This window comes from Puntigrus tetrazona, chromosome 18 (assembly GCF_018831695.1).
Source record: "Puntigrus tetrazona isolate hp1 chromosome 18, ASM1883169v1, whole genome shotgun sequence".
In the NCBI taxonomy this organism is placed as follows: Eukaryota; Metazoa; Chordata; class Actinopteri; order Cypriniformes; family Cyprinidae; genus Puntigrus; species Puntigrus tetrazona.
In genome coordinates this window covers 23,888,361-23,913,949 of record NC_056716.1, presented here as the reverse complement: position 1 = coordinate 23,913,949, position 25,589 = coordinate 23,888,361, and the positions used below count along the sequence as shown (strand labels likewise).

The 25,589-nt window shown below is 37.1% G+C and overlaps 2 protein-coding genes across 5 annotated transcripts in view; both read right to left on the bottom strand.

The window, feature by feature from the left end:
* Positions 1 to 1,967: 1,967 nt before the first annotated feature.
* On the bottom strand, positions 1,968 to 14,024 carry si:dkey-246g23.4 (uncharacterized protein LOC559426 homolog). 2 transcript variants are annotated; one of them, XM_043264171.1, is made up of 6 exons: positions 13,977 to 14,024; positions 9,976 to 10,049; positions 8,882 to 9,143; positions 7,660 to 7,803; positions 5,980 to 6,825; positions 1,968 to 3,361 (listed from the first exon to the last, which is right to left on the bottom strand). In XM_043264171.1, exons 3-6 carry the CDS (start codon positions 9,102 to 9,104, stop codon positions 3,162 to 3,164), a joined length of 1,413 nt encoding a protein of 470 aa, XP_043120106.1. In that variant the 5' UTR covers positions 9,105 to 9,143; positions 9,976 to 10,049; positions 13,977 to 14,024; the 3' UTR covers positions 1,968 to 3,161. The 2 variants fall into 2 exon arrangements, with proteins under 2 accessions (XP_043120106.1, XP_043120105.1); XM_043264170.1 differs by lacking the exon at positions 13,977 to 14,024 and having other exon boundaries at positions 9,976 to 10,299.
* A 7,760-nt stretch (positions 14,025 to 21,784) lies between these two features.
* Positions 21,785 to 25,589, bottom strand: part of kcng4a (potassium voltage-gated channel, subfamily G, member 4a) — a 33,130-nt gene continuing 29,325 nt past the window's right edge. For all 3 annotated transcript variants that reach the window (XM_043264167.1, XM_043264168.1, XM_043264166.1), the window contains one exon: positions 21,785 to 22,814. In XM_043264167.1, the coding sequence (XP_043120102.1) occupies positions 21,948 to 22,814 (867 nt within the window). In that variant the 3' untranslated portion in view covers positions 21,785 to 21,947. The remainder of the gene's footprint in view (positions 22,815 to 25,589) is intronic.

The following is a 25,589-nucleotide window of genomic DNA, read 5'->3' as shown; positions in this document are numbered from 1 at the left end:
GTGCTCTAATGTTGCTCGTCCTGAAAATTGCCAATGTTTGTGATTCTCTTGCCTTTTATTATCTGGACAACATGATTGGTGTATTGCCGAAATAAACTTTGGCAATACACTAAAATGTGTGGAGAAAAGAATATATGGGACAAAAAAAATGCTATGTTATGCTTAAAATTCCATTCTATCTCTTTTTATGTCTCTTCCTTTGAAACAAATGCTTTTGATTCTTGCATGTAGGTGCATGTAGGTGATTTGGGCTTGAGTGTGTGTGTGTGTGTGTGTTGTCAGGCACTTGATACACAAGTGACTGAAACTTCTAACCAATTCTAGCAGAATTATACATATTTTCCTGCATGTAAAAAAGTTTCCAAATGCACCAACAATTGAATTTCCGTATTAGAGCCCCAACCGTCCGTATTAGTTTTTATAGGTTTATACCAACCTCTTCACAGCTGTTCCCATCAATCCTGTTAAGGACAGCCCCTTTCATTTGACCCCATTAGGCCCACCCAAAACAGGGCCGTAAATGAGAGAGAGTGAGAGAGAGGTAAAGGAGAAGAACTACACCTCTTGGGTTTTATCCAGTATAATCCCTCCAGCTTCCCAGATTTTTCTTCTCCAACTCTGATTCCTCTCTTTGAAGTTCACTCTTTCTGTAAGCAGTATGTCTCCTTTGTCTGGCCTCACTGCATAGTGCGTCTTTTTCATTCATAATACATATCCCGCTGATATAACTTTTTATGAAACATCAAACGCCGAAGGTTAAATGGCCATAAGTATAAATAATAGACACGGTGGCCTCAAAAGCTAAACTTAAAGGAATAATTTGAATACAAAATTTCTAAATCTGCTAAAAACCTTGGAACCAGATAAAGTCTGACTTTATTGGTTTGTAGGAGCCATTTGGTTCGACGTTTTGTTATCTAATGAGATTTACAAGTTTTTACCTCATTGTCTGTGTAGAAAGAGCACAGCCTGTCCTTTCTGTTGCAATAATGTCCAAGGCTACATTTTCTAAATGTATTGTAAGTAGACTGTAGAAACCATTGGTTATGATGCATTTGGGAAATGCAGCTTAGGTCTGTCTGTGTTTGCCTGTCACTACTGAAAGGTTATGTTTGCTCAATCTGTGCAAAGTCTGTTCCAATTGTAGTTTTCTAGTTTTCAAAGAGCTAGTCACATTAATCAGGTGTTCTGCCACTTTGAATTTTCTGTTCAGAGAAAAACATTTCCAATTTGTTGTCAATTCCGTTCAGTGTCTTTGGTAGTTTTCCTTTTGTCTTTATTATTGGATTGAGCCTAATTTAGTTTTCATCCTGACGCTTCACTGAATGTTGCCATCATGCATCATTCTGACCGTCTGTTTCTGGGCTTACTGCCTAACCTGGACTACACCAAGGTCAAAGTTAGGTTTTTTACGGGTGGAGGGAGATATGGCTGGAGAAACATATCTGGGATCCGTTATTCCACTTAACTCCATCAACTGTTTCCAATTACAGACTTCAAAGGACCCATCGCCTCAACCGTGTTTAAAAGAAAGGATGGCTCAGGTCAGAAGAAAACAGCGTGAGTCTCATTACAGCATTATTTCTGTTCTCTTTGGGATTTACTGATGGGATCAAGTGTCAAAAACTATATGTAACAACCTATGTTGAGTTTTGAGATGATAACTTACTTTGCAGTAAAATGTTAACCATAATAAAATGATATAAAAATACAAATACAGAATAACAATAAAAATTAAAATGCTAAGATATATTAACTAAAACTACTAAAAACCCTCCCCTAAAAGATATATATATATATATATATATACACACACACACACACACACACACACACACACACACACGCACACACACAAAATTAAAATGAATAAAAATAAAGAATAGTAAAGGGCAACAAGTTAATATAACTTGATAAGGGAAAGTCAAAACTGTTTTTGTCAACTAATAATTTGAATTGAAGATTAATTTTTAATTTGTATGCCACTGAAGGCTCTTTATTGTCTAGCAGAAGGTTTGCTTTCTCAGATTCATGCAAAATAACAAGCATATTGAATTTTATTTCTGTTATTTTCCATTTATTTCTTTTTTCCCCCCAGTTTAAAAAGCCATTTATTTATCTGTGATACACACAGACCAGCATGCATAAAATACATCAAAGTGCAGATGTTGGGAACAGATTATTGTGAAGAGAGGAGAGATGAGAAATATGCTTTGATGTCTTATAAAGATGGTTTGGCTTTGAATGGTTACCGTTTCATCACACAGTGTAAACAGGAAAGATCTAGACACTGCTATCTATCGTGTGGTTTTCTTCAGCAGGATGTGCCTGTGTTTTTAGTCTATGCCTTCAGAAAGACATTTATCTCCCACAGATCCAGGATCAAGCTATACTAAGATGTTTTTTAGCAAAACAAAATGGACCTTTTTTTTCGTTTTATCCTCTCTTAAATATGCACTTAGTCACTTTAATCTTGACTTACTGATGTGACAGTTGCTACATGTAAAATAAACAGCCGTTTTAATCTAATAGAGATTATACATTAAAAAAACAGCTTATTTATAATATGTATAAAACAAATAATGTGGAAATTAGGTAATTTACAGTTTCACGGTAGCCATCTATCCTGCATTTCCAGTTTCTCACCTTCAGAGGGCGATAAATGAGAACGTTTTCTCATTGAGAAGACTGTGGGATTTAGATGACACCTGGAGACGCCAAAGTCCAACCCAAATTTGAGCAATTTTGGCCAGACAGACTAAAATACATTCTTAATGTCACACAAGAAATTGCTGCAGATATTGTTCTTGACTGCATGTGATCATCTTTGGCTGCAGCTAAACTGAGTCAGTTCCATTAGTCCATTAAGTCACTGCCCATTTTCCAGAGCAATAGATCTGATGAAATATTGCTTGTAATGGCACGGCTGTAGGGCTACGCTAAGAAGACTTCCCAGAAGCCATCAAAAGCTTTATTTAGGTGAAAATGTCTGTTCACTCGCTGTCATTAAGAGTTTCCTTCACGAATGGACAGACAGTGCATATCAGCAGCATGAGGACATGTTTTCAGTTTACACTTTTGAATGTCATTTAACTATAATCTCTGCTTACATGACTGCATTTGTGGTGAAACATTACACGTTATGTCTGAGCCTCCTCTTACTAACTTTTTCTGAAACTGAAACGTCTGTGTTTTAGATCCTCATGTCCTTTCCTATTCTCCAAGTTGACGTCCTTAACCTTTCCCGTCTCTTTTTTGTTCATCTTCTGTAACACAAGGAGAAAGAGGGCGGAGACCAGAAGTGCCACGCCCGCCATCAGAAAACCAGTGCCATAGTCACTCATTTTGTCTATGAAGATTCCTGTAGAAACAATACGAAAATATTTCAGAACAACAGTCAATTAAGATTCTAAGAATTTTGTCTCAGAACAATAGTTAAACATTTGCTAAATATTTAGTGACCCTCAGGCCACCCAAGATGTAGATGAGTTTTAGAAAAATTCTGCATTTTATCAGTTGCTCACCAATGGATCCTCTGCAGTGAATGGGTGCCGTCAGAATAAGAATTCAAACAGCTGATAAAATTGCCACAATAATCCACAAGCGATGAACACAACTCCAGTCAATCAGTTAATATCATGTGAAGTAAAAAGCTGAGTGTATGTACTAAACATCCATCATTAAGATGTTTTTAACTTGAAAATGTTGCTTTATTCATAATATTGCTTCATACAGTGAAGAAGTCATTGTGTATGAATCAGGAGAGAAATATGCACAGACCAAGCACTAATTACAAGCAAAAATAGCCCTAAACAGTATTAAACAAGTATATTGGAAAATTTTGGTGTTTTGATGATTCTTGTTCACTGGATGAAACTTAAAGCGTTGTTTCTCAATAAATGATTTTTCTTACAAACACACATATTTCCACTGCACAAAATAATAATTGTTTGACAGGCATCATGTGGATTACTCGTGGAATATGGTGATGTTTTTATCAGCTGTTTGAACTTTCATTATCCTAGCAAAATGAGAGCGTGTTGCTTGCATGCAAAACTTGCCGCAAAATTTCTTGTGTGCTGTAGGTGGTTGCAAAGGCATTTGTATGCAGTTGCACTGGGATGTTCTGGATGGTTGCGCGTGCATAACAGTGATGCACCACTAATTAGCCCGCAGTTGTTCGTGCATCTTCCCACCTCACATTTTTTGGCCAAGCTGCCTTCTGAATGCACATTCCCCTGTACATTTATTTTAAATGATCAATCAACTAAAGCACCGAGGAATAGAGCGCCTGTGAAGTCAGGGACGCAGCGATTATTTAAGATGTCTTTTATAATGCCACAGTAAAGGAGTTTTCCAGCCCGATTAAAACTCACTGAGAAAAACTGCTGCAGAGCTAATTTATGGTGTAATTACACCCCCGGTTATGAAGCCCAGCAGACTACACTCTTAACCTGCAGTGCCTAAAATAAAGGCTCTCCGCTCCTCCCAAACATCAATCTGTGCTCTATTTAATGGAGTAAAACCCCAAGAGATTCATATTAGGACATTAGTCTTTCAGAATAGAGATATAGACGCAGTTTTGGCAGTCGATGCGTTTAAATGGACAGATGAGGTTTTTCTGGATGATTTAGTGTTGAACTGCTTCTGGTGTGGGAGAGGTTTTTGGCTGCTCAGGGTGAAAACTCTTCCAACTTGTGCCATGTTTTGGCAGATGTTTTCTAGTGAAAAAGTGTTAGGTAAGCGCAAAATGTCATTATTTTAACATTACAGAACTAACTATTGGACGTTTCCCTTTCAGAGCTTATTCAACTACAGCTGTTATATTCATTGCCGTTCTTTGCTTGCTGGTTGTTTGTTTGTTGATTTATTGGACACTTTTGCAGAGCTCTGCTGATGTATTATCACAATACCGCTTGAGATGTGTTGCGTACTGAGCAGCGGGCACAGAAAAACTACAGCCAGTGAAACCAAATAAATGGTTTAAATTTGGTGAGGGCAGTCAAAGGGTGGCCTGCTATTGAAACAGGAAAAGTCATTTATGCAGTGACCAATAATCCATGAAATTAACACAATAGCCCAGTGCATTTCTCTGATAGGCAATGCTTTATGGGAAGATAATGCAGTATTACTGTAAATTGAGTCCTGTCGGGCTTTAATGAGAAACCTCATCAAAGAAATATGATGTGGAAAGGGTATGCATTAGGCTGACTGATAAAGAGCTTTACATCGTGTCACTGTACAATGTCAGACTATATGTCAGTAACTTTAGTAAGCTATTTGTAACAATATTGCATGTTGAACTATGGATGCATGTAGCACCTGGTGGTAGATTTCATAATTACACACAAAGAAATAAACAAAGGAACAAATAAATCACAAAAACTGATTTATTTGTTTAGTGTGCAATTACACAATAAGCAGCGATTTGTTGAGTGTGTATTTTAAATAAACCAATGAAAATCATAATTTAATATAATAAGTATTATAATGTATGCATTTTATGAATTATAACATGTAACACACTATTTACAGTATATCAATCTATACAAATTTATTTTTTATTTTAGATTTATTTAAAGTACATAATTAAATATTACTGTGTACTGTGCATATTTATTATTTATTATATTATTTTTCATATTTATTATATTATTTTTCTCAAATATATACATGCGTGTGTTTGTATATACATATATGTACATACATATATATATATATATATATTATTTATTATGTATACATATATATACATAATAAATAATATACATAGCATACACACATATATTAATCATTTGACAGCAAAAATTAAATTAAATTAAATTAAATTAAATTAAATTAAATTAAATTAAATTAAATTATTAGTGATTTATTTAAATTACACACTCAACAAATAAATAAATCACAAATACAATATACCAATTTTGATGTCACTGCTTAGGATAGTGACTAGTGACCAAATTTCTCCAAACATCTCACCTGCCAAAGGTGGTCCAAGGAGGCCACCACTGCTGCGGATGAGCATGAAGAAGCCCAGAGCACTTCCCAGCCTCTCCACCCCCACCACGTCCGCGAGCACCGTGATGTGAATGGCCACAGTCGCTCCAAACACCAGTCCATAGCTCGCACTGAACAGCGCAAGCTGGGTGAATGTGGTTGCAAATGGGCAGAGCAGCAGAACAATGCCCAGTAAAATCACGGTGACAATCAGCTGATGGACTGTCTCGACCAGCCGCAGATTAGCCACCCACCCGAATAACACCCGGCCTAACAGGTCCAGCGCCGAAGAGATGGACATGAGAGCGGCTGCCTGGTACTCTTCCACTCCTTGACTGCGGGCGTACGGGACCAGAAAGAGAGATGGAGCGAAGAAGCCGAGAGCAGCGAAAACACCAAACATTGAGTAGACCATGAAGCGAGCATTAGCGATAAGAGTGTAGTCCACGTAACGAATGATTTTGACCTTCAGTGGATCCGATTTTTTTGAGTCTGATCCATTTTGTAAACTTCTAGAGTCTACGTGAGGTTGAGGTAACATCTCCAGCTCGGGCTCTTTCTCCTCTACGAGCTCTTTAGAAGGAACGTGTCTGTTGAGGGGTCTCAGAAGAGCTCCGCACAAACACAAGTTGAGCTGCAGAGCTCCTAGGATCAGCATCGCACCCCTCCAGGAATACTGATCCACCATGAACTGGAAGGATGGGGTGAGGATGAAGGTGAGGACGCACTCTCCTGTGCTGGCCAGAGCGTTGGCCACCGGCCGTCGCTTGTCAAAGTACCAGCCCAGCATGGTCACAGTAGGGGTCCAGGTCAGGGCATAGCCAAATCCTGCAGAGGACGAAACAAAAAGGACAATGAGAGAGCAAAGCAGGTGGATATACCTGAGCAAGCATTTATTTCTCTGACAAGTCATTAATTTTTCAAGGATAAAACAATGCTGAAATGCCACTGGTTGAATGGACAACAGTTTGGCGACATTGTGTGTATTATGACCATAGTAACACTGAATGTCTTTTTCAAAGGTTTCAGGTTGGTATGATTTTTTTTTCGTTTTTTACTGTTCACTGAGGCTGACTTCATTTATTAAAAATGCAGTAAAAAAAGCAACATTGTAAAATATTACTACAATGTAAAATAATGTATCTATTTGAATATGTATGTAAAATGTAACTTATTCTTGTGATGAAATAGATTACTGTTTAAAAGTTTAGGAGTTTAGATGATCATTTTTAAATATTTTCAGCTTCATTATTCCAGCCTGTAGTGTCTCATGATCTTTGCGAAATCTTTCTAGTATACGGATTCTGTTCTTAAGAAACATTTCTCATAATTTCAAATAATAAGAATAATATACATTTAAATTAAAAAGAATAAAAAATGTATGCTTTGTGATGTATAGTTTTAGGACAACTTTGATGAAAGGTTTTTATCCACTTTAAATGTTGACTACTGTGTGTGTGTATAAATAAGTTGCCACAATCATTTTCTTATTTCATCATATGCTCTGCTGTGTTTTCAATCTGATATGTTCATGAATTAGATCCCATACAGCTACTATAAATGGCTAAAGACCTTTCAAGTTGTGAATCCTCATTGAAACATTGGAAACGTGAATGTGTGTGTGGGTACAGCCATATGCTTCACTGCTGGCTGTGCTCTTACCTGTAAGGAACCCCACAGTGATGTACAGCTGTAGCAGGTCCTGGGCATATGACCCGGCCACCATCCCAATGCTGCTCAGCAGACCCCCCGCCATGACCACTGGCCGATGGCCGAAGTACGCGCTCAGAGCGGAGCCTACGGGGGCTGAATCACAGACAAACACGAAGCACGCAGTCATGACATACTGTACCACCAGGAGCCAAGTGCTCCATCGGCCCAGTAATGATATTATACTGGGAGACAGAGAAATGGAGAGTAGAACACAAACTCATATTCCTAGTCCCCTGGTCTGTTTATTTTAGACACACGATGCTTTAAAGTCTGATGGTGCCAGAGAACATGAGCGTGTCTCTAACAAATATTACAGGATTAAAGCAAGCTTGTGTGTAAGCGTGCATCTTAATCACAAATAAGATCAGACAACAGCCAAGATCAAGTGTGGCAAAGAGTTTTCAAGTATTTTTTGCGAAGCACATCTTCATGGTTTGCAGCTTAGATTTCGTGTGAAAACTATATAGGCTACCATTACCGTTAAACAATGAATATCAACATGATATTTTAATAACTAAAAATATTAGCAATTATTTACTAACAGAAAAAAAAAAACATGAAAGAACGTAAGTGTCTAACAAATATTAAAATATTACAATGAGGTTGTGACAAGCATTCTCACAAAATCCCATCTTCAAGACTACAACAAGCTTGTATGATCAAATGTCTTGAGTTTTTATTTAGTCACATTTTCATTTGTGACCCTGGGAACCACAAAACCAGTCATAAGGCTCAGTTTTTTTTTTTTAAATTAAGATTATTACAGAAAGAATGAATAGCTTTCCATTTATGTACAGTCTGTTAGGAAAGGACAATATTTGGCTGAGATTTAACTATTTGAAAATCTGGAATATTAGAGGGCAAATCTCTATTATATGCAAAATATTGACCTTAGCAATTCATATTACTAATTAAAAATGAGTTATGATATATTTACGGTAGGAAGTTTACAAAACATCATCATGGAACATCTTAATATCATGATTTTCGGCATAAAATGTTCTTAATTTTGACATGCAATGAACAGATTATAAAGGGTTTTGTGGTCCAGGGTCACATTTTTATATTCATAAACATATCATTCTCAGTCAGTGTATATCTAATTATTACATTAAAAGGCAAATGTGTGGAGTGCGTCCCCTGCTGGTTGTAACTTTAAATTGCCGCATACCTCCAAAATGTACAGTTGCCACAGAGATAGACGTGATCCATGAGCTTGCTGTCGCTGTGGTCGCGAAGTAGTGGTGGATTTCTACGAAGAACACCCCGAAGGACTTGATTACACCAAATGTCAGCCCAAAGCCAAGGAAGGTGGAAAGCACTATGAACCAGCCATAGCCTCCATCCAGAGGACCTGCGGGTTGAACCGTTCTCCTCTTCCTTCGTAGCTCCATTGTAAGCTCAGGAGAGAAGTTCAAACCATCATCTGCAACCTAAAAAAACAAGATACAGCTTACACCAGACTATTTTTTATATCAATGGAATGCATAAATCCACACTGCTTAGTCAGCACTGATGTTCTGAGAGCTCAGTAACACATGAGACGAAAGTGATGTAATTTATCAATTATTATCTCTGTGTGTCAAAACAGCTGAAGAATGATTAACTTCTACGAGCTATAATCAGATATTATACAACGCTGAACTTATGCTGTGTGCACACGTGCTTATCTTTGAATACATAACCTATGTCAAGACCCTAACGAGGATTTAGGACATCCTGTAAACTTGTTTTCACTTGGCCAGCGCATATAAATAGCGAGAGAACTGGTTATTTTTTTACCTCCAGAAGCAAAGGTTAACAGTCAACGATAAATCAGTCAGAATGAACGGTTGATGGTGGTCTCTTTCTTAATCAACATTGCTTTCTTTGTCCACGTGTTTCTGTATAAGTGTGAAGAACTAACGGAAAGTCATGCAGGATTGAAGTTATCAGTTAGGACAGGTAAACACTTGACCTGAACATAACATGAAATTTAGGTACGCCATGTAGCACAACACAGAAACCCATTTCAATAACCATTATATATATATATATATATATATATATATATATATATATATATATATATATATATAGGCTGTTGTTTTTGTGTGTAAAATACAGTACAGATGTTTAATCAATACCTTTTCAATGTGAAATTTTATATAACATATTTTGTCAGAATACAGTCGTTTAAAATACAATAAGCATCTATATTCAGAATTTAATTGCAAGTAAAATGGTTGCAGGGTCATTACATTTGTAATACAAACACGATCTTACCTCTCATGTTGTCTGTCGGCTGAGAAGACTCTCATTCCCACTTCCATCTTCAATGACACTCTATATCCATGATACTGTACACAGAAATACAAAGGTCAACACAGGGAAAGCAGAAAGGGGAGGTAACCTGTTATTTCAAATAAGAGAGAAAAAATTATATTATATTATATTATATTATATTATATTATATTATATTATTGAATGAAAAGGTGGTGCATTTCCTGATAGTGCTCTAATACAGAGGATGTAAGAGAGTTTATCTTGTTATACCGCAGAAGTTACACAACAATTTCCAACGCTCGAATAATCTCTGGACCTGAGCATAAATAAGCTGTTTTGTAAATTAATTACTTTGCACATCATTCTCTAGTCTAGAGCATAATAACAAGATAAGCCAAAATTAATTTGATCACCAAAATCACTTTTATATCCTACCCTAGGTTGAATATAACTTCTAATACATTTCAAAAATATAAGCAGCTGAACAGAGAAACACAGCTTCTTCGCTACATTTTAAACTTATGATAAAATGGGTGAGACTTCTGTTGCATTCAGCACTTTAAAACATGTTTTGTTAGATAAGCTAGAAATACGCATCATGCGATAGCATCTAAATTAACTGCTTTCATTCAAGTCAAACATCGAATTCATAACTGAATACATTAGCCAGTGCCGATGAAAATAATTTCTAAGGATCAGATATAAAAGAAATGGGTAAAAAACTGCACTGACCAAGGAAAAAGAAATGCACAGACATCAGCTTTTTTGATACGGTACATAATTTCATTCTCATTCCTTTTCACTCAGTAGCTCACAAAGTGCCTATAGTATATAACAATAATTTGTGGGCTTTTTGGGTAAACCTTTGACCTCCAAACAATTTGATACGCCGTTTGCAAGTCCAATACTCTGTGTTATCCCGTCTAATTGTGATTCAAATTAGTTTCGTCCGAGGTTATCATGGGTCACCGAAACTAATTTGGAAAAACATTGAGAAAATAATTTTTATCAAGGTGCAAACCTGCAATCTTGATTTATTGACACTTTATTTCAGCTAAAATTGATGCATAAACAGTTCTTTGCCCTGAGAACCAAAAGCAGTTCAGTAACAGCCTGAATCTCATCTCTCAGCCAATGCTCCGTGTTCATCGATCAGTGGAGGTCATTTAAACTTCCTCTGATGTTTGATCTTCACTGCTTAGAGCCAAAAACAAAGTGTTTTGAAAAACAAATTAAAAGGAAGGAAAATTAAATAAGCTCGGGGGCCAATAAAAACTTGTTTCATTGATGTTCTCCGTCTCCCTCTTGATGCATGTAAAAAAAGAAGTGTTTCCTAAAAGGAAGGTTAAACTGTCAAATGTGCATAGAAATCACCAGCTTCAGATTAATTCAGCTGTAATTTCTTCTGGACACGCACATATACACTATTCATTATGAAATAGATGTTGAGCAATATTACAGAGATGCTAAAATGAAGTTTGCATAAAAAAGTGGATAGTAAAAAAAAAAGCAATAATAATAAATAAAGAAAATACAACAGACGTGCTCAGCTTACAAACGGAAGAACCAAAAGAATGCTGGTTGCACAACTTGCATGAAGTAGTTCTAATGAAAGTTATCCCATAGTTTACTCATCATCTGTATGACTTTATTACTTCAGTATTTAGTGTCGCATGATCCTTCAGAAATCATTCTGATATGCTGATTCAATGCTTTCATTCATTATTATTTTTAATTTCATTCATTATTATTATTTATCTTAAAAACAGTGCAAAATGTTTAGAACTATTTGATACATAGAAAGTTCATAAAACAGCATTTTTAAAAAAAAATTGTCATTTTTTGTAACATCAGTTTAATGCATCCTTTCTAAAAACAGTTAAAAAAATGTACTGACTCCAAACTTGTGAATGCTATTTCTTGAATGCAGAGACGGAAGGATAACTAGAAACTGATAATTTTCGTTAAACAGGATTGAAAGGTTAGGATAACATATTATGCTCACATGATCAGATGTAAAGTTAAATGTTGCATGTCCTGTTTAAAGCTTCACAGATTAAATATTCTCTGATTAATTACTCGTCGAGTCTTGGATGAAATCCAATTAAAAAGAACTCTAATAACCAACAAACTGTCAGCCAGCTAGTTATTGAATATTGTGCAGTGTCTGTGATCTTTTACTTTCTGGACATGCATCAGACTAACCTTGGTCAGCAGACCTTAGCATCTCGTTTAATGATTTCATATTCCAGGCATAAATTTCGACATGTCTCATAAAGTAAATACTGACAGTAGCTTAATCAGACTGATATTCATGTTACTGGATATCACAGCAAGGATGAAATAACTTTCAGATTAATCTCTGTTTGGGTGCCGTGACCCGCAAGGTGTTAAACAGAAGGTTAGCATTAGCTGAGCAATGGATCATTCATCATAATAAGGTCTTTATGTTCAGGATCCCTCTGATAGGATGAGAATGTGAAAATATGCTAATTAGATAACATAGACAAGATAAGTTAGGTATTAATCTTCCAAATAGTTCATAGCAATATAAGATGCATAGTGGAATTGCATGTTATGACGTTGAACTGTATGTTTTTACATTGTCATTGCTAGAAGGGCATTCTCTTCTGGCAGTGCTTCCACATCAGTGGCTTTCACCCAAAAAGCACAGGTGTCTCTGCACTTACCCAGATGGCTTTGCTGTTGATTACAAAACCTGGGTATCGCAAAAAGATGAGAAGACAGCCACGCAGGATCTCATTGGAACATAAAGATCATCTAAATCCCAATTCCACAGAAATTGCTCTGTTAGATTACTAGCTCCGAAGCTTCTGTTACAAAGCATATTCTTCCAGAACGAAGACAGAATGCGCATTGTTTTTTCTTGGATACATAGTTGCTGGGCAATTCTGGAGATAAATCAAAGCAAATCAAAATGGTGGTGCGGTTGTTTCAAGCAATACATTCCTCTTTGTTTTTGGATTAGCTGTCCCATTAGAGGAGCAAGACTATTATAAAATGTGACTTGAGGAATAGTTCACCCAGGAGTAAAAGGTTAGTTAAAAAAAAGAAAAAGGATATCTTTCACTCTCATGTCATTCCAAACCTTTCTCAGATTCTTGCTTATGTGTTGGACATACAATATTTTGAAGAAGCAAACAGCTGTTGGTTCTCATTGACTTCCAGAGTAGGGAAACAAATGGAAAATGGGGACCGTCAACTGTATATCTTAAAATATATTCATTTTGCGTTCAATACAATCAGGAAAATCATATAGGTTTGGAATGACATGAGGGTGAGGTCTTGATCAGTGTATTCCAGCTAAGACTACTGATTTAGATTTATTTAGATAGACATAATGTCTTTTTTTTAACTAGCCACATTAACATTTTTTCTGTATTATTAGTATGTCAGGTTTGTGCACTTTTAAAATGAACTGGAAATTCAATTCAGTTCCTACTGTGATCTGAATGTAAACAGGAGTAACAAATAGAAAGCAAAAAGGAAAGGACAGTTTTAACTTATATACGGTAAATTAACTTTGAAATGTATTTATATCTCTGTTGAGCATGTTCCTAATTCAGTTCCCAGTTACCAGTTCTTAAATGTAGAAGGTACACTTTTCACATCTTTAAAATAAAAAAACAAACAAACAAAAAAAACATGAAACGAGAGATCTGTTGAGTATTTGGTAAAAAATACAATGTATTGCATATGTGTTTGTGCCACTAAGACTGATTCTATTCTGTTGTTTTCATCTATATAAGGTGTGATACCACAGGTGTCCCCTGTTCTAGTCATGGATATGTTTTGGTGTCCATAGTGACCATTTGTGCTTCTCAAGAGGATTTGGTGTCACAGAACCCGAAAACATCCCTTCCCCCCCTTATCCTTACACAGCTTAGCATCACACACTGATGGAAAACAACTGACTTAAAAGACAGAGCAAACCTCTCTGCTAACATAATATATTCGGTTGAGGGAGTGAGAAGTCTTACCTGTAAGCCATTAGGTGTGTTGTTGCACTAAGCCTCTGGTCTGCTGTGATGAACTCAGAGATCCACAGGTTAAGCAAGATGATGGGGAAAAGGTGGAGCTTATGTAAATGAGGCAGAAAACAGAAGGGTTATTATATTTGAGTTTTACTATGGCTGTATGTTTAGAATGCTGTGGTGTTTCATCTACAAATTTGTAATTTTCAGACTTGAATTTGCCTGGGACATTTTCATTTCAAACAACAGCTAGAAGGTTTCTGCACAGAAAGTTATGAAGTGTATAAAACGTGCATGCATAAAACATTATACAGTAAAACAATAAACTTGAAAATGCTATTCTGTACAACTTATGGAGGACCAAACCTGCAAATAACTAATGATAATAATAATAATAATTATTATTATAAAATGATAAAAGCAAATACTGAAATAAAATAATGTAATATAAAATAATTCTAATATGATACAAAAATATGAAAAACATGTATTTATCCAATTTAACTTTCTATTGTATCTTCTTGTTTTCCTAAAAAGTGCCTCTAAAACTAGCATTCTCTATTCTTTTTCTATTCTAACTACTTGTTTTCTTTTTATTTATTATAAAAAAATTGACTCTAGCAATAGCATTCTCTTTTCTTTATTTATATTTGTTTGACTTGTTATATTTTTATTTTAAAAAAGGTCCTCAAACACAAGATTAATCGGCTAACCGAGCCTTGTCACAGCACTCTTTTGTTGTCTTTGATTACTTCTGTTGTCCTCATTTGTAAATCGCTTTGGATTAAAGCATCTGCTGTGTAACTAAATGTGTCTTTACACAGACTGTTTCATACCGCTCATATGGGTATAGTAATGTCTCTAAAATTAGTTGATGTCCTAACGTATTACTATAAATGCATTTTTCAACAGTGTAAATCATAAACTTTTAATATTTTAAATGTATGTTTTTGTATTTGTTACTACAGGTTATTTTAAGCATGCTTTTTTCACAACAGCCCCTGCAGAGTGTTGCACTGATCTATATTTCGAACCCTTGAATCATCACTCAGGAGTTCAAACTCACCATCTGCTCAGCGTCACGAATAGCACTCAAAGCCCAAGGCATTCTAATTTACACAAGCACAGAGATATTTAGTCAAAGAAAAAAGCTTACTATATGGCCAATCAAAATGTCAGAGGGCTGACGTGTGCACACACACGTAAATATATGCATGCACTGGGAAACTAACGCAAGATGATGGTTTTCTGTGCATTTCCAGCCGAGCGAAATGAAGGGCCCATCAGGGGCTTATTCACAGTCTGTGCTGATAGTTTGGATGATTAAGACTCAATCCAGCCCTGCCACAGCTGAGAGGACACAAAGTCTTCTTTCACCCCTTTTCCCTATCTCGTGATTGATCACAAATTACACTGTATATCCAATATAGGAAGGAGGGAGGAGGGGTACAATTTCAGTCCAACTGGACTACTTTTCTCCAACCATCGTTATGTTTGAAGATAAATGGGGCAGTCAAATTGGTGGCTTGATTGATTCTGTGGCATATGGAGATCCCTGTGGATAAGATTTTTGTGCATTTTATTTCTTGATTTTAGCCAAGCAAACATCTGGCAGTGATCCAGAGTGAGACTGATGATATAGTGATGATATATTTGCTGGAGCTGCACAGGAGAGAGATGAGAGAAAGGAAAAACATCTAGTTCTACAAGCATGATATCAGACTAGTGGCTACAATTAAACAGAATGACAAGATAACTGGAAAACATATTTTTTAACATATTTCATTTTGTCATAGTAGTATTGTACAGAAAGTACCAACTTATAATGAAGACATAACTCAAAATTCAACTTTTCAAAATAGAAACACGCACACATACTTTCTATGTATGGTCCAATTTTGTTTTATCTTTACAAATTCACTGTTTGTCAAGATTTAAATACATTTTTAAAGTGTCCCTATTATGGATTTTTAAAAAGTACCTTTCATGCAGTGTGTAACACAGCTCTAAGTGAATAAAACTTTAAATCTGAAAATGCAGTGTATAAAGTTGCTGTCTCTCTAAAGAAAGAGACGACTCTGAATCATTCAAACGAATCCCAAGTCGTTTTACGTTGATGTCACCATGAAACATTCACATATTGCCTGCCCACTTGTTGATCTTTTCGAACTGGTCTGAATAAAAATTTTGAAGCGGTAAATATAACTGTACACAAAGCAGCACTGTGCTTACAAACAATGCTTCATGAGACATTACAGGGATGATAAAATGAAAATGGTACCAATTAGCGCAGATTAGCGCCATGAATTGGAAAAATGAATCATTGAGCGAATCTTCTTAGTGTCGTTGAGCAAGTAAAAGTTTATTGTTGTTATAAGGTTTTTATGATACATGTCAACCTGTTGTTAGGCAGTCCCAAAACCAAAATATGAACCCTTCATTACCCATAATATGGTGCATTTTAATACTAAATTAATAGATCGTTAGACAAACAAACAGACTGACAGATTTTCCAGTTCAGTTTTTTCTGTCTGTTCTTCTTCTCCACTGCACCTGCTGAAAATAAAAGGAAGTGAATTTGTGCAGAGTGTAAGAACCCAGGCCTGGGGAAAGGTGATTATAAATCATAAATGAAATCATTTGTCTGTGGACATTTTATGGATTCACCACCATCCTTCGTGAGGTCTGATGAAGCCCATTAATACATTCACAGTCACAGTCGCATAACTGATTCAGGGACATTTCTACATTCCCTGACATGACATCATTCTGGTCACCATGGCCTCTAGAATAGCTCGTCCCTGTCTGTGGGCTATTTAGAGTGAGCTTTGATCGATTGGTTCTAGGATGTTAGAAGTTGGAACTAATTACCCATGGTGATGAGATGATTAACGCTGCCCTTTAATATGCCCTTATAGACAGTAATCATCAGTGTCCTGTATCTGCTTTCTTATATCTAGATACCTGCTTCATCTCGGCTCTCCACCTGTCTCTCTGATCTCTCTTGTTCGTTTATGATTCCAGTATCATCAGCTTCTGTAGAACATCAGAACACGTTTGCATTATTACAGCACTTGCAACAGCCAGAACAGCTACTAATGGCATAATTTATGCCTCTTAAAAATTTCTGCAGTACGCATATAGAAAATACACTTTGATGAAATTAATAAATGTATGACCTACTACTTTTACTAAAATGTGCAGCTTACCACGCAACACAGTGCAAGTAATATATGTATGGAATGCTGTACTATTGTTTGACAAATGTTTAACGTTTTAGAACGCATTGAAAAAAACTTTGAGTATTTATTGCGCAGTATGCAGTAAGATATTATTTCACTCTGAACATAGTCTTTGACATCCGATCTGTTTATGGGATGATATACGGTAATTCAATATCATGAAACATCCATTTTAGTCATTTCAAGGACCAGAGATGAAATGCAAAGCTTGCTAATGATGTTGCAATGCAGCTAAATTATGACTTTGCAGTAATTATAAAGTCACTATTTGTTTCATTTACCTTATTAATAGTATTTACTAATCATAACTAATCAACTTTCTTAATCTATTTCCATCTCAAACATCAAGCTACATCAATTTGGAGTAATGTAGAAGAACAGATGTTGGTTGCCATCACAGAAAAGCAGACAGACATATCACACTATAAGCTGTCGTTTTTATTACAGTTTAAGAGACAAAGTCTCATTTTCACCACGAGATACTAAAAACGTCAACTACATTATTTTGGTTTGTCTATAAGATGGCAGGCTTGTTACTGTTCCAAATGTGACACAGTTTGTTGGTGGTTTCTGAGGGACACAAAAAGACACTTTGTACCTGAGCAGAACATCAAGCAGACATCAGCAGAACACCCGCTACACAAATGGCTCATTTGACGGCAGGAATAAAAGCCATCCTGCTCAAACACCTGCTTAAGAGCCTGAGACACCTGACTAAGAAGGAAAATATAAAAAGCATTATCAGCCTCTATATAAATAGCATATAAACAGCACATTGCAGGTAGCACTTTTATTTCTGCAGAGTAAAAAGTATAAGGCCCATAGACTTCGACTGTAATTGTGTTGTTATTGTAAACTGATGGACGAGCAGAATTTATATTCTATGGTAATTCAAACTCATTTAATATTTATTGCTTTACTTAACCACCTTCTAGGTTCTCAGGATGATGAACAATGTTCGAACAAAACACGTTTACAGTACTTTTCTCTTTTTGAATAGAGAAGGAGACTTATTCAGGAAAGAGGTATGTTTATGAGCCATATGCTGCAAATAAACAGATGAAATCAGATCATGTGGCACTCTACAAATGAACTTGACTAATACTGAATTTGAATGAGTTTTTGAACTGTCCCTCCTACTCTTTTGCTCATGTTTTTGTGGTCGATAAATAATACATGGATACTTACTGTGAAGTAAGCGTGGAAAAAAAAAAAATGCTGAAAACGCCTCCGCATAGAGCCTTTGATTCATTTTTAAAACTTTGCCTTTAAAGAAACACTAGGAATGGCTCCAATCACAGCTGTCTGTCAAAGACAGTAAGGTCTCTAATGTTCAATAAAACCTCCACCTAGACTAGAACTACTGCAATGATGATGCTCATGTGATACAGAGAAGAGAAACGCTTTAACTTTCCAAGCGAGACCCTTTCCAGAATTTCATCGCCACGCTGCAGTACATCTATGGTCAAGCTGTCAGTAAAGATTAATGGGAAGCTTACTGCCCATTGAGGCTCTTACCATCATGACAGACAGAAGAGAAAAAGAATGACACTGTGTCGTAGCTACAAGCAATGCAATAAGTTTACAACATCAAGATATTTGTCTGTCCACAGTGAAAGCAAAAAAGCTTCAGGACCTGACAAGTCAAAACATTTAATATATGATATATAGCAAGTGTTCACTTAATCTCATCATGCCTGGTTAGGACTGTTACATCACAAGGGGCTCTTTCTTTAATCTGTACTACCGACTGTGTATTTGAAAAAATGCTGAAAAACTGCTCAAGCTGAGATGGGATTAGGCAGTGCATTATGGGTAATTCAGTGTATGCTGTATATCTAGATCACTATAATGTCAGTCAGAGTTCACAAGATCAAATCCATTTACAAAGAAATAGACCGACCGACAAGCCTGTGCCCAGTTGTGACTTACATATCAGATCAAATCTGAACTGAATATGGAGAACTCTAACATCTGTTCACTTCTAGCATCTTTGCCAAGAGGAAGCTTAACGCAGTGATAAAAAGTTACATTTGACCCTGAAATATAGTATGATGACAACATCACAAATATTCTAATAGAAGCATCCAGACAGCACTGCAGAACTTGTGCCAATCATGAGGGTTAAAAGATTAATGTTATAGGAAGTACAGTTTTCCTTGATCTTTTAAGAAGTGAAAAATCTAGAGTTAAAAGGGCCATTTAATGAAACAACAACGCAAAACCATCTTGATGTCTGACACCACCCACATTTACACATCAATAACGTCAATTCAGCATTCATAAACTGGGCTGCTCAGTCACGATCAAGTAATGAGGAGAAAGCAAGAAACATAAAAGATAATATTCTAAACATCATAAGAACTAATGGTATCAGTAAAAAAAAGGTTAGAAAAATATTGTGCTGTTCCAGGCTGTCACTTTGCATATCCTGCCATTAAAAACAAGCACAGTTTGCCATCATTGTAGCCTGACCTTCACAGGTATTATATTTTAGTGTTTTGTAAAATGTCACAATTTAATTTTTCACTTTGCCAAGTGGCTCTTACGCAAAGATGCGTATAAAAAGTGCTTTTATTGATTTCACATGTGAATAAAAGGACATCTTAAAGGGATGCCTGTTTAATTTTAAGTGTCAAAAAAAGATTGAGAAATGCTACTGAAAAACTATTACGACTCTTTTTTTGTGCATAATGTGAATATGAAATAAAGACCATGATCGGGTTTAAAATTCACGGATGAATGAGAATGACTGCAATGGCCATCCATCCATCCATGGACTGCTTTGTACTTGTCAAAAACAAAGAACAAAATAAAACACAAACTTTTTTGACCTATTGCTTGAATTGCACTGTTAAGAGAGAACTAAATATTAGGTTTACTACACTTTAAAATCTAAAAAGCAGCTTACCTACCGAATAGGAATCAATCTCACCATCAAGAAGATCTGATAGATTGCCTATTAAACCCTTTTTGATGCTTTCTACATCAATCACTTATGCCAGAAAAAGACACTTGCCATCTAGATATGGCCTTCCTTGATAAATAATGGCATATGATACATCATTCAAACCATCCTTCAACAAGATTTTTCAATAAGCACTGTGGCTAAAAGCATCTTTATAGCTGAGCTGATGACATATCCCACGAAACTTCCCCCCATTTAATGCTGTTAAATGGTGCAGATGGTTATTAAGTTCATATGAATTGCAACGCAATAGAATACGCTATATCAAAACGGAAAGGAATGTGGCTTTCTCTTCCTGGTTATGTTACATAAGAGTTTAAAATCAGCGTAATGTGAACATGAATATATGCACAAAACATTGAGAAGCCATTGACTCAGTGACCCGCAACACAATTTCAGTTGTGCGTATTGGCTTTATGAAGTATACTATTTTCTACCTTTTTTTTGATGAGAATGAACACATGATGACATTTCTAGTGTAATATAGTGATTCTGACAGACATTGTTGACTATATGGTTACTTACTAGTGGACTGAGACACACCTGGACAATCTGAGACCTGAACACCCGCCTATGCATGTGTCTGTCATGAAACAAAAACAAGTAAAAAAAAAAAAAAAAAAAAAAGTTTAACCTTTACATCGAGAACAAGCTGTTGTCCATTTAATGATTCAGCCAGCTGGTTAATCCTGTGAAAAGCTACACATGCAATTTGATTGGTCCATCAAAGCCTCTTGGTTTCTTCTGGACTTTTTCCTGATACACGATTCAGTCGTCTGGGACTTTCAGTGCGGCATCAAGGACATTTATGCAACATCTGATGCAACATGACTGAATAATTGGATTGGAGGTGCAAATTTGTGATTTGTTGACAAAGCAAAGTCCGTCACAGAGTCTGACTCCGGAAGGACTTTTTATATCTATGAATTTATTGCATGTTTAATCCCCAGCCTAATCACGAATCCCTCCTCCCCACCAGCTGGACCCTGCAAGCATTGGGCAGTGGGACAATTTTTTGACCTTATACAGAGAAGCTCTTCACCTGGGGGCAACAGACTCTCCTATGGGGGAATCAGCAAGAATAAGACAAAAACTAGGATGACCTTGTTGAAGTCACACTGTGGCTGAATCTCAATTCTAGCAATAAAAGCTGAAACAATCATAGACTCATCACTCTGTAACTGCTGCATGTCAGAGCTGGCAGATGGTAGGGGCACATATGTGCTGTTATAAAATGAAGAGAAGAGTACAGGGTGACTGTGTCTAATAAATGAGCGTTTCAAAGAAGAGGATTAGGAAATCCTTCTATGAACCCTAAAAAAACAGGACAGGACATTGAGATTACTGCTGTTTTTATTTGGAGCTGTACAAGAGCATGTCTGTTCCAAACCAGTGCAGGACATTTTAAGTGCTTGTTCTCTGGAAGAGCAATTCTTAAACCTGAAACAGTCAACAAAAACGCATATCTTTGGATTTGTTAAAAAAAGAGAGTTAATTTGAGGAACCTAAATTTCTCTTAACATTAAAGTTAAACTATCTAGCTTATTTTTTACTTCTATTGCATGGATTTTTTATGGAGAGCTAAATCTGACAAGTCCATAGTGTGAGTATGAAGGAATTAGTACTTTAATGATCAGCTTGTGGCTGTTGGAAGACAAAATAACTTCAAGGCCCTTTAACGTCACCCTGTCCACTGCAAGAGGGTTCATTATGAGGGCACGGAAGAACAGGTTTCATCTAGAGAAGAGTACAATGCGTGTGCATAACTTAAAAGGCTCCAGCTGGTAACGGGTGCTTGTTATTCCCGGAAGTCTCTCCACAATTCCCGAGAAGAGAAAGGTCTTCAAGAGAGCCAGGCGTCTCTGTGTCTGGAGTAAGAACTAGTCTAGGAGGAGGAAAGGCCACCCATCCTCCATCCTGCTCGTCATCGGGTCCTGCGGTAGCTGCGGCAGCTGCCGCACACTCCTCTTTAAAGAGCCTGTCATGCTCCTGTTTCAACTCTTGGTATGAGCGGGAAAACATGTGGAAGATGGAAGTGGCCGGGAAGGCCATGATTAGGATCCCACTCAGAATGCTGCTGAGTGCCACCACCTGACCAGGTATGCTTCTAGGTACCATATCCCCATAACCCACTGTAGTCATGGAGATGATCGCCCACCAGTAAGAGGCAGGAATGCTGCTGAAATCCTGCACTCCGGTTAGCTCGCTTTCCGCAAGGTGCACCAGAGGCGAAAAGAGCGTCACGGCTACGCAGAGAAAGAGCAGCAGCAGGCCAAACTCGCGAGTGCTCCGCCGCACTGTCATCCCCAGCGTCTGCAAGCCCAGAGAATGACGGGCCAGCCGCATCACGTACAGGATCCGCAGGGCCCGCAGAATCCGCAGTACCAGCCCGAGCTTGTCCAGGTAGCCCTTACCACCAGAGGGTCGCTCATATTCATTGCTGGGGTTCTCTTCCACTACTAGAGACACGTAGTAGGGAAGGATGGCCATGGCGTCGATGATGTTCAAGGGTCCACGGAGAAACACCAGCTTGCTGCGTGCCTGCATGAACCTAAGCAGAAACTCCAGGGAGAACCAGGCCACACAAACCGTCTCGACGATGAACATGTTGTAGCATTTCTGGGAGCACACACCCTGCGGAGGGGAGAGAGAGTGAGAAACTAATTTAATTCTCAATTCAATTGTTTTCAGTAAAATGCTTTGCCTCTAAATTTAAAATCAATGCATTAGGCTTAGCATATTAGACGTTAAAGTAGAAAAATGCTTGCAAAAGGGAGGTTGAAAATATGTTGGAGAGTAAAAGGTTGGTCAGTAATACAAAAAAGGGAAGGAAAATAAATAAGATAAGGAGAGGGCAGATTATCCAGAAAAACTCAGTGTTTACTTTTAGTATTCAAGTCACACTAACCAATAAGTCAAGCTGTATCAGTTAATTAGCTAGAGTCAGAGGTCAGACTGAGGTGGTGGTGGGAAGGAGGGCTAACAGAAAACACAAACCAGACCACTTTGACCTTGAAATGTCTGAATTAAACCCCCCTATGCAAGCAACATGCTGTAAGTAACCCAAATTTGATTTTCTCTTCATGTGACATGCCTGTAGATGGGATCCTTGAAGCTACACATATCTGATGCAGGCAGATCCGAAATCACACTTTCTGTTAACATGTGCATAGAGTGTGGTCACACCGAATGTTGTTATCATTCAGCGACAGTAAGCGCATTGCTTAGATCTTGAAAACCAAAGGAGGAGCAAGCAGAATCAGTGGAAAGATGCTGAGATAGCAGATTTAATTAATATTTGGTGAGATGCATTAGTTCAAGCAAAACTCGAGGGAATGTATCACAGTCATGCCATGTTAGCAAATTAGCTATTCAATTTGCAGCTACTTGAAGGCCCTTGTAGATGTAACAGTTTTGTTATTATGTACATATATGCTGGCAAAACGTGTGACGTTATTATTTCATGCTCTCTCACAGGTACTTTAAGGTCAGCTGACTGTTCACAGTGATGTTGGTATGTGTCATGTATAAACAGTACAGTAAGATCTAAGATCAATGAAACAGCCTCAGAGAACAAATGTGAGGGATAATCAATGATGGACTTTGTGTGTAGCACATGTACATGCCTTTATAATGTGTTTAGCTCAGACATTTAGTAGAGATCGATACTTAGTTTGACTATATTTTTTTTTACTAAAATGTAAACTTTTCCACTTCCTGTAACAGCTTTAACAGTGAAAAACGAGAAATATATACAGTATAATATGGTAATAAAATTAAAAATATAAAAAAAAAATTATTAAAAATAAAACCATTTAAAATCTGCATTTTGGTTATTGGAGACTTAAAGAAAAATCATCATAACAACCTGGAAATCTGTAGTTGAAAGCACAAACTGTGAACTACTACGTAACAATGCAGAAACTCATGACCTTCAAACAAGAACTGAATTGAACAATGCCTTAGTAAAACCTGAAACCTGCAGACAGTTTTCCTCACTCTGCAAACTCCCTGCCTTCCAGTACAAACCTTGCTTTACCACACTTACATCTTTCAAAAAACTTTCAAACTCATTCATGCTTTTTTTGCCTGAAAAGTCTGAAAAGCCTTTGTAAACTCTTAAGCTTTTACAGGACCAACAGACTTGCAGTTAGAGAGGGCTTATTATCAAACTGCGGCAGCTCTGAGGTGATTCATTGCTGTAAATTCAGCAATTTTAAATGCTCAGCACACAATTTGTCCCTCTCCGTCCAGCACGTACACTGTCCCCTTTTCCTCTCACACTCCCTTTCTGTCACTCTCCCCAGTTCTCACTCATTCTCATTCCCTACTTCTACTCCAACACCTTCTTTTCATCCCATTTCTCTGACTTTTGCTCCTCATCTCCCTGCGGCGGGGTGAAGTGGTTGTGACTGCAGCTGCAGACATTATGCATGTTAAAGAAGGATAACAATTTGCAACTCGTCAGGCTGATTGTCAATTTCTCAGTGCTAATGCACTTAGGGTGACCTTATCTCTGCACTGCCACTAGAAATGTCAATGACATCCCCCCTCCTTTGTGCCCAAAACCAATCAACCACAGCTCCAGCATCTATACAGCCTGTATACATTTAGAAATCACCTACAGAGCTGATGAGCAGCTTACCACGAAAACATCACGACTTCTGAGATTAGCATACGTAGGCATAAACAAGTTAAATATTTAGTGCAATGTATTGTGATATCTTTTTATGGTATTCAACTAAAGTGACTTGCCTTAGCAATTCAATGCACAATCAGAGCATGATTTTGTGACCAAACCATTCAGCCTTGAATAGCAGCACTTGCATATTGGGATTCAGATGCATTCTGGGTGAACAGCAGAGAATAATGACAAATTAAAATCAATAGGATGGTTGGAATAGGTTTGGCTCAACTGAACTGTCGCAGTCCCAGAGCAAAATGGAGACATAAAACAACCAAACACAGAACTAGTATCCTAGTCTTGCCAGGACATTGCAGTTTTTGTTAGCACTATACAGGTTATATGAACTGACAGTCATCTTTCCGGTATGAGTCTCTTATTGAATGGGGAGGGAGGGTCTGAGAATGCATAAATGGATGCATTGAAAACGAAATACATTCAGGATAATCCGATCTGTGAGCTGCTTAGTGAATGAGATATGGGGACCCAGGAATGGGGATGTCAGGAAGAGACGAGGGGATGGACAGAGAGTTGAATAATTGAAAGAGTGCTACACAGAGAGAGAGATTCTTTCATTTGACTGCACTCTACTAGAGGATCTGATAAACAACACCAAACAGATTACAGGCACGTACCAAACTCAAAGCTTGTTAACGTAAGTTCATACATGTAAACACACAGGAAACAAACCCTTGGGGTCAGTTGAAAAATCCTAAAATTCCAAT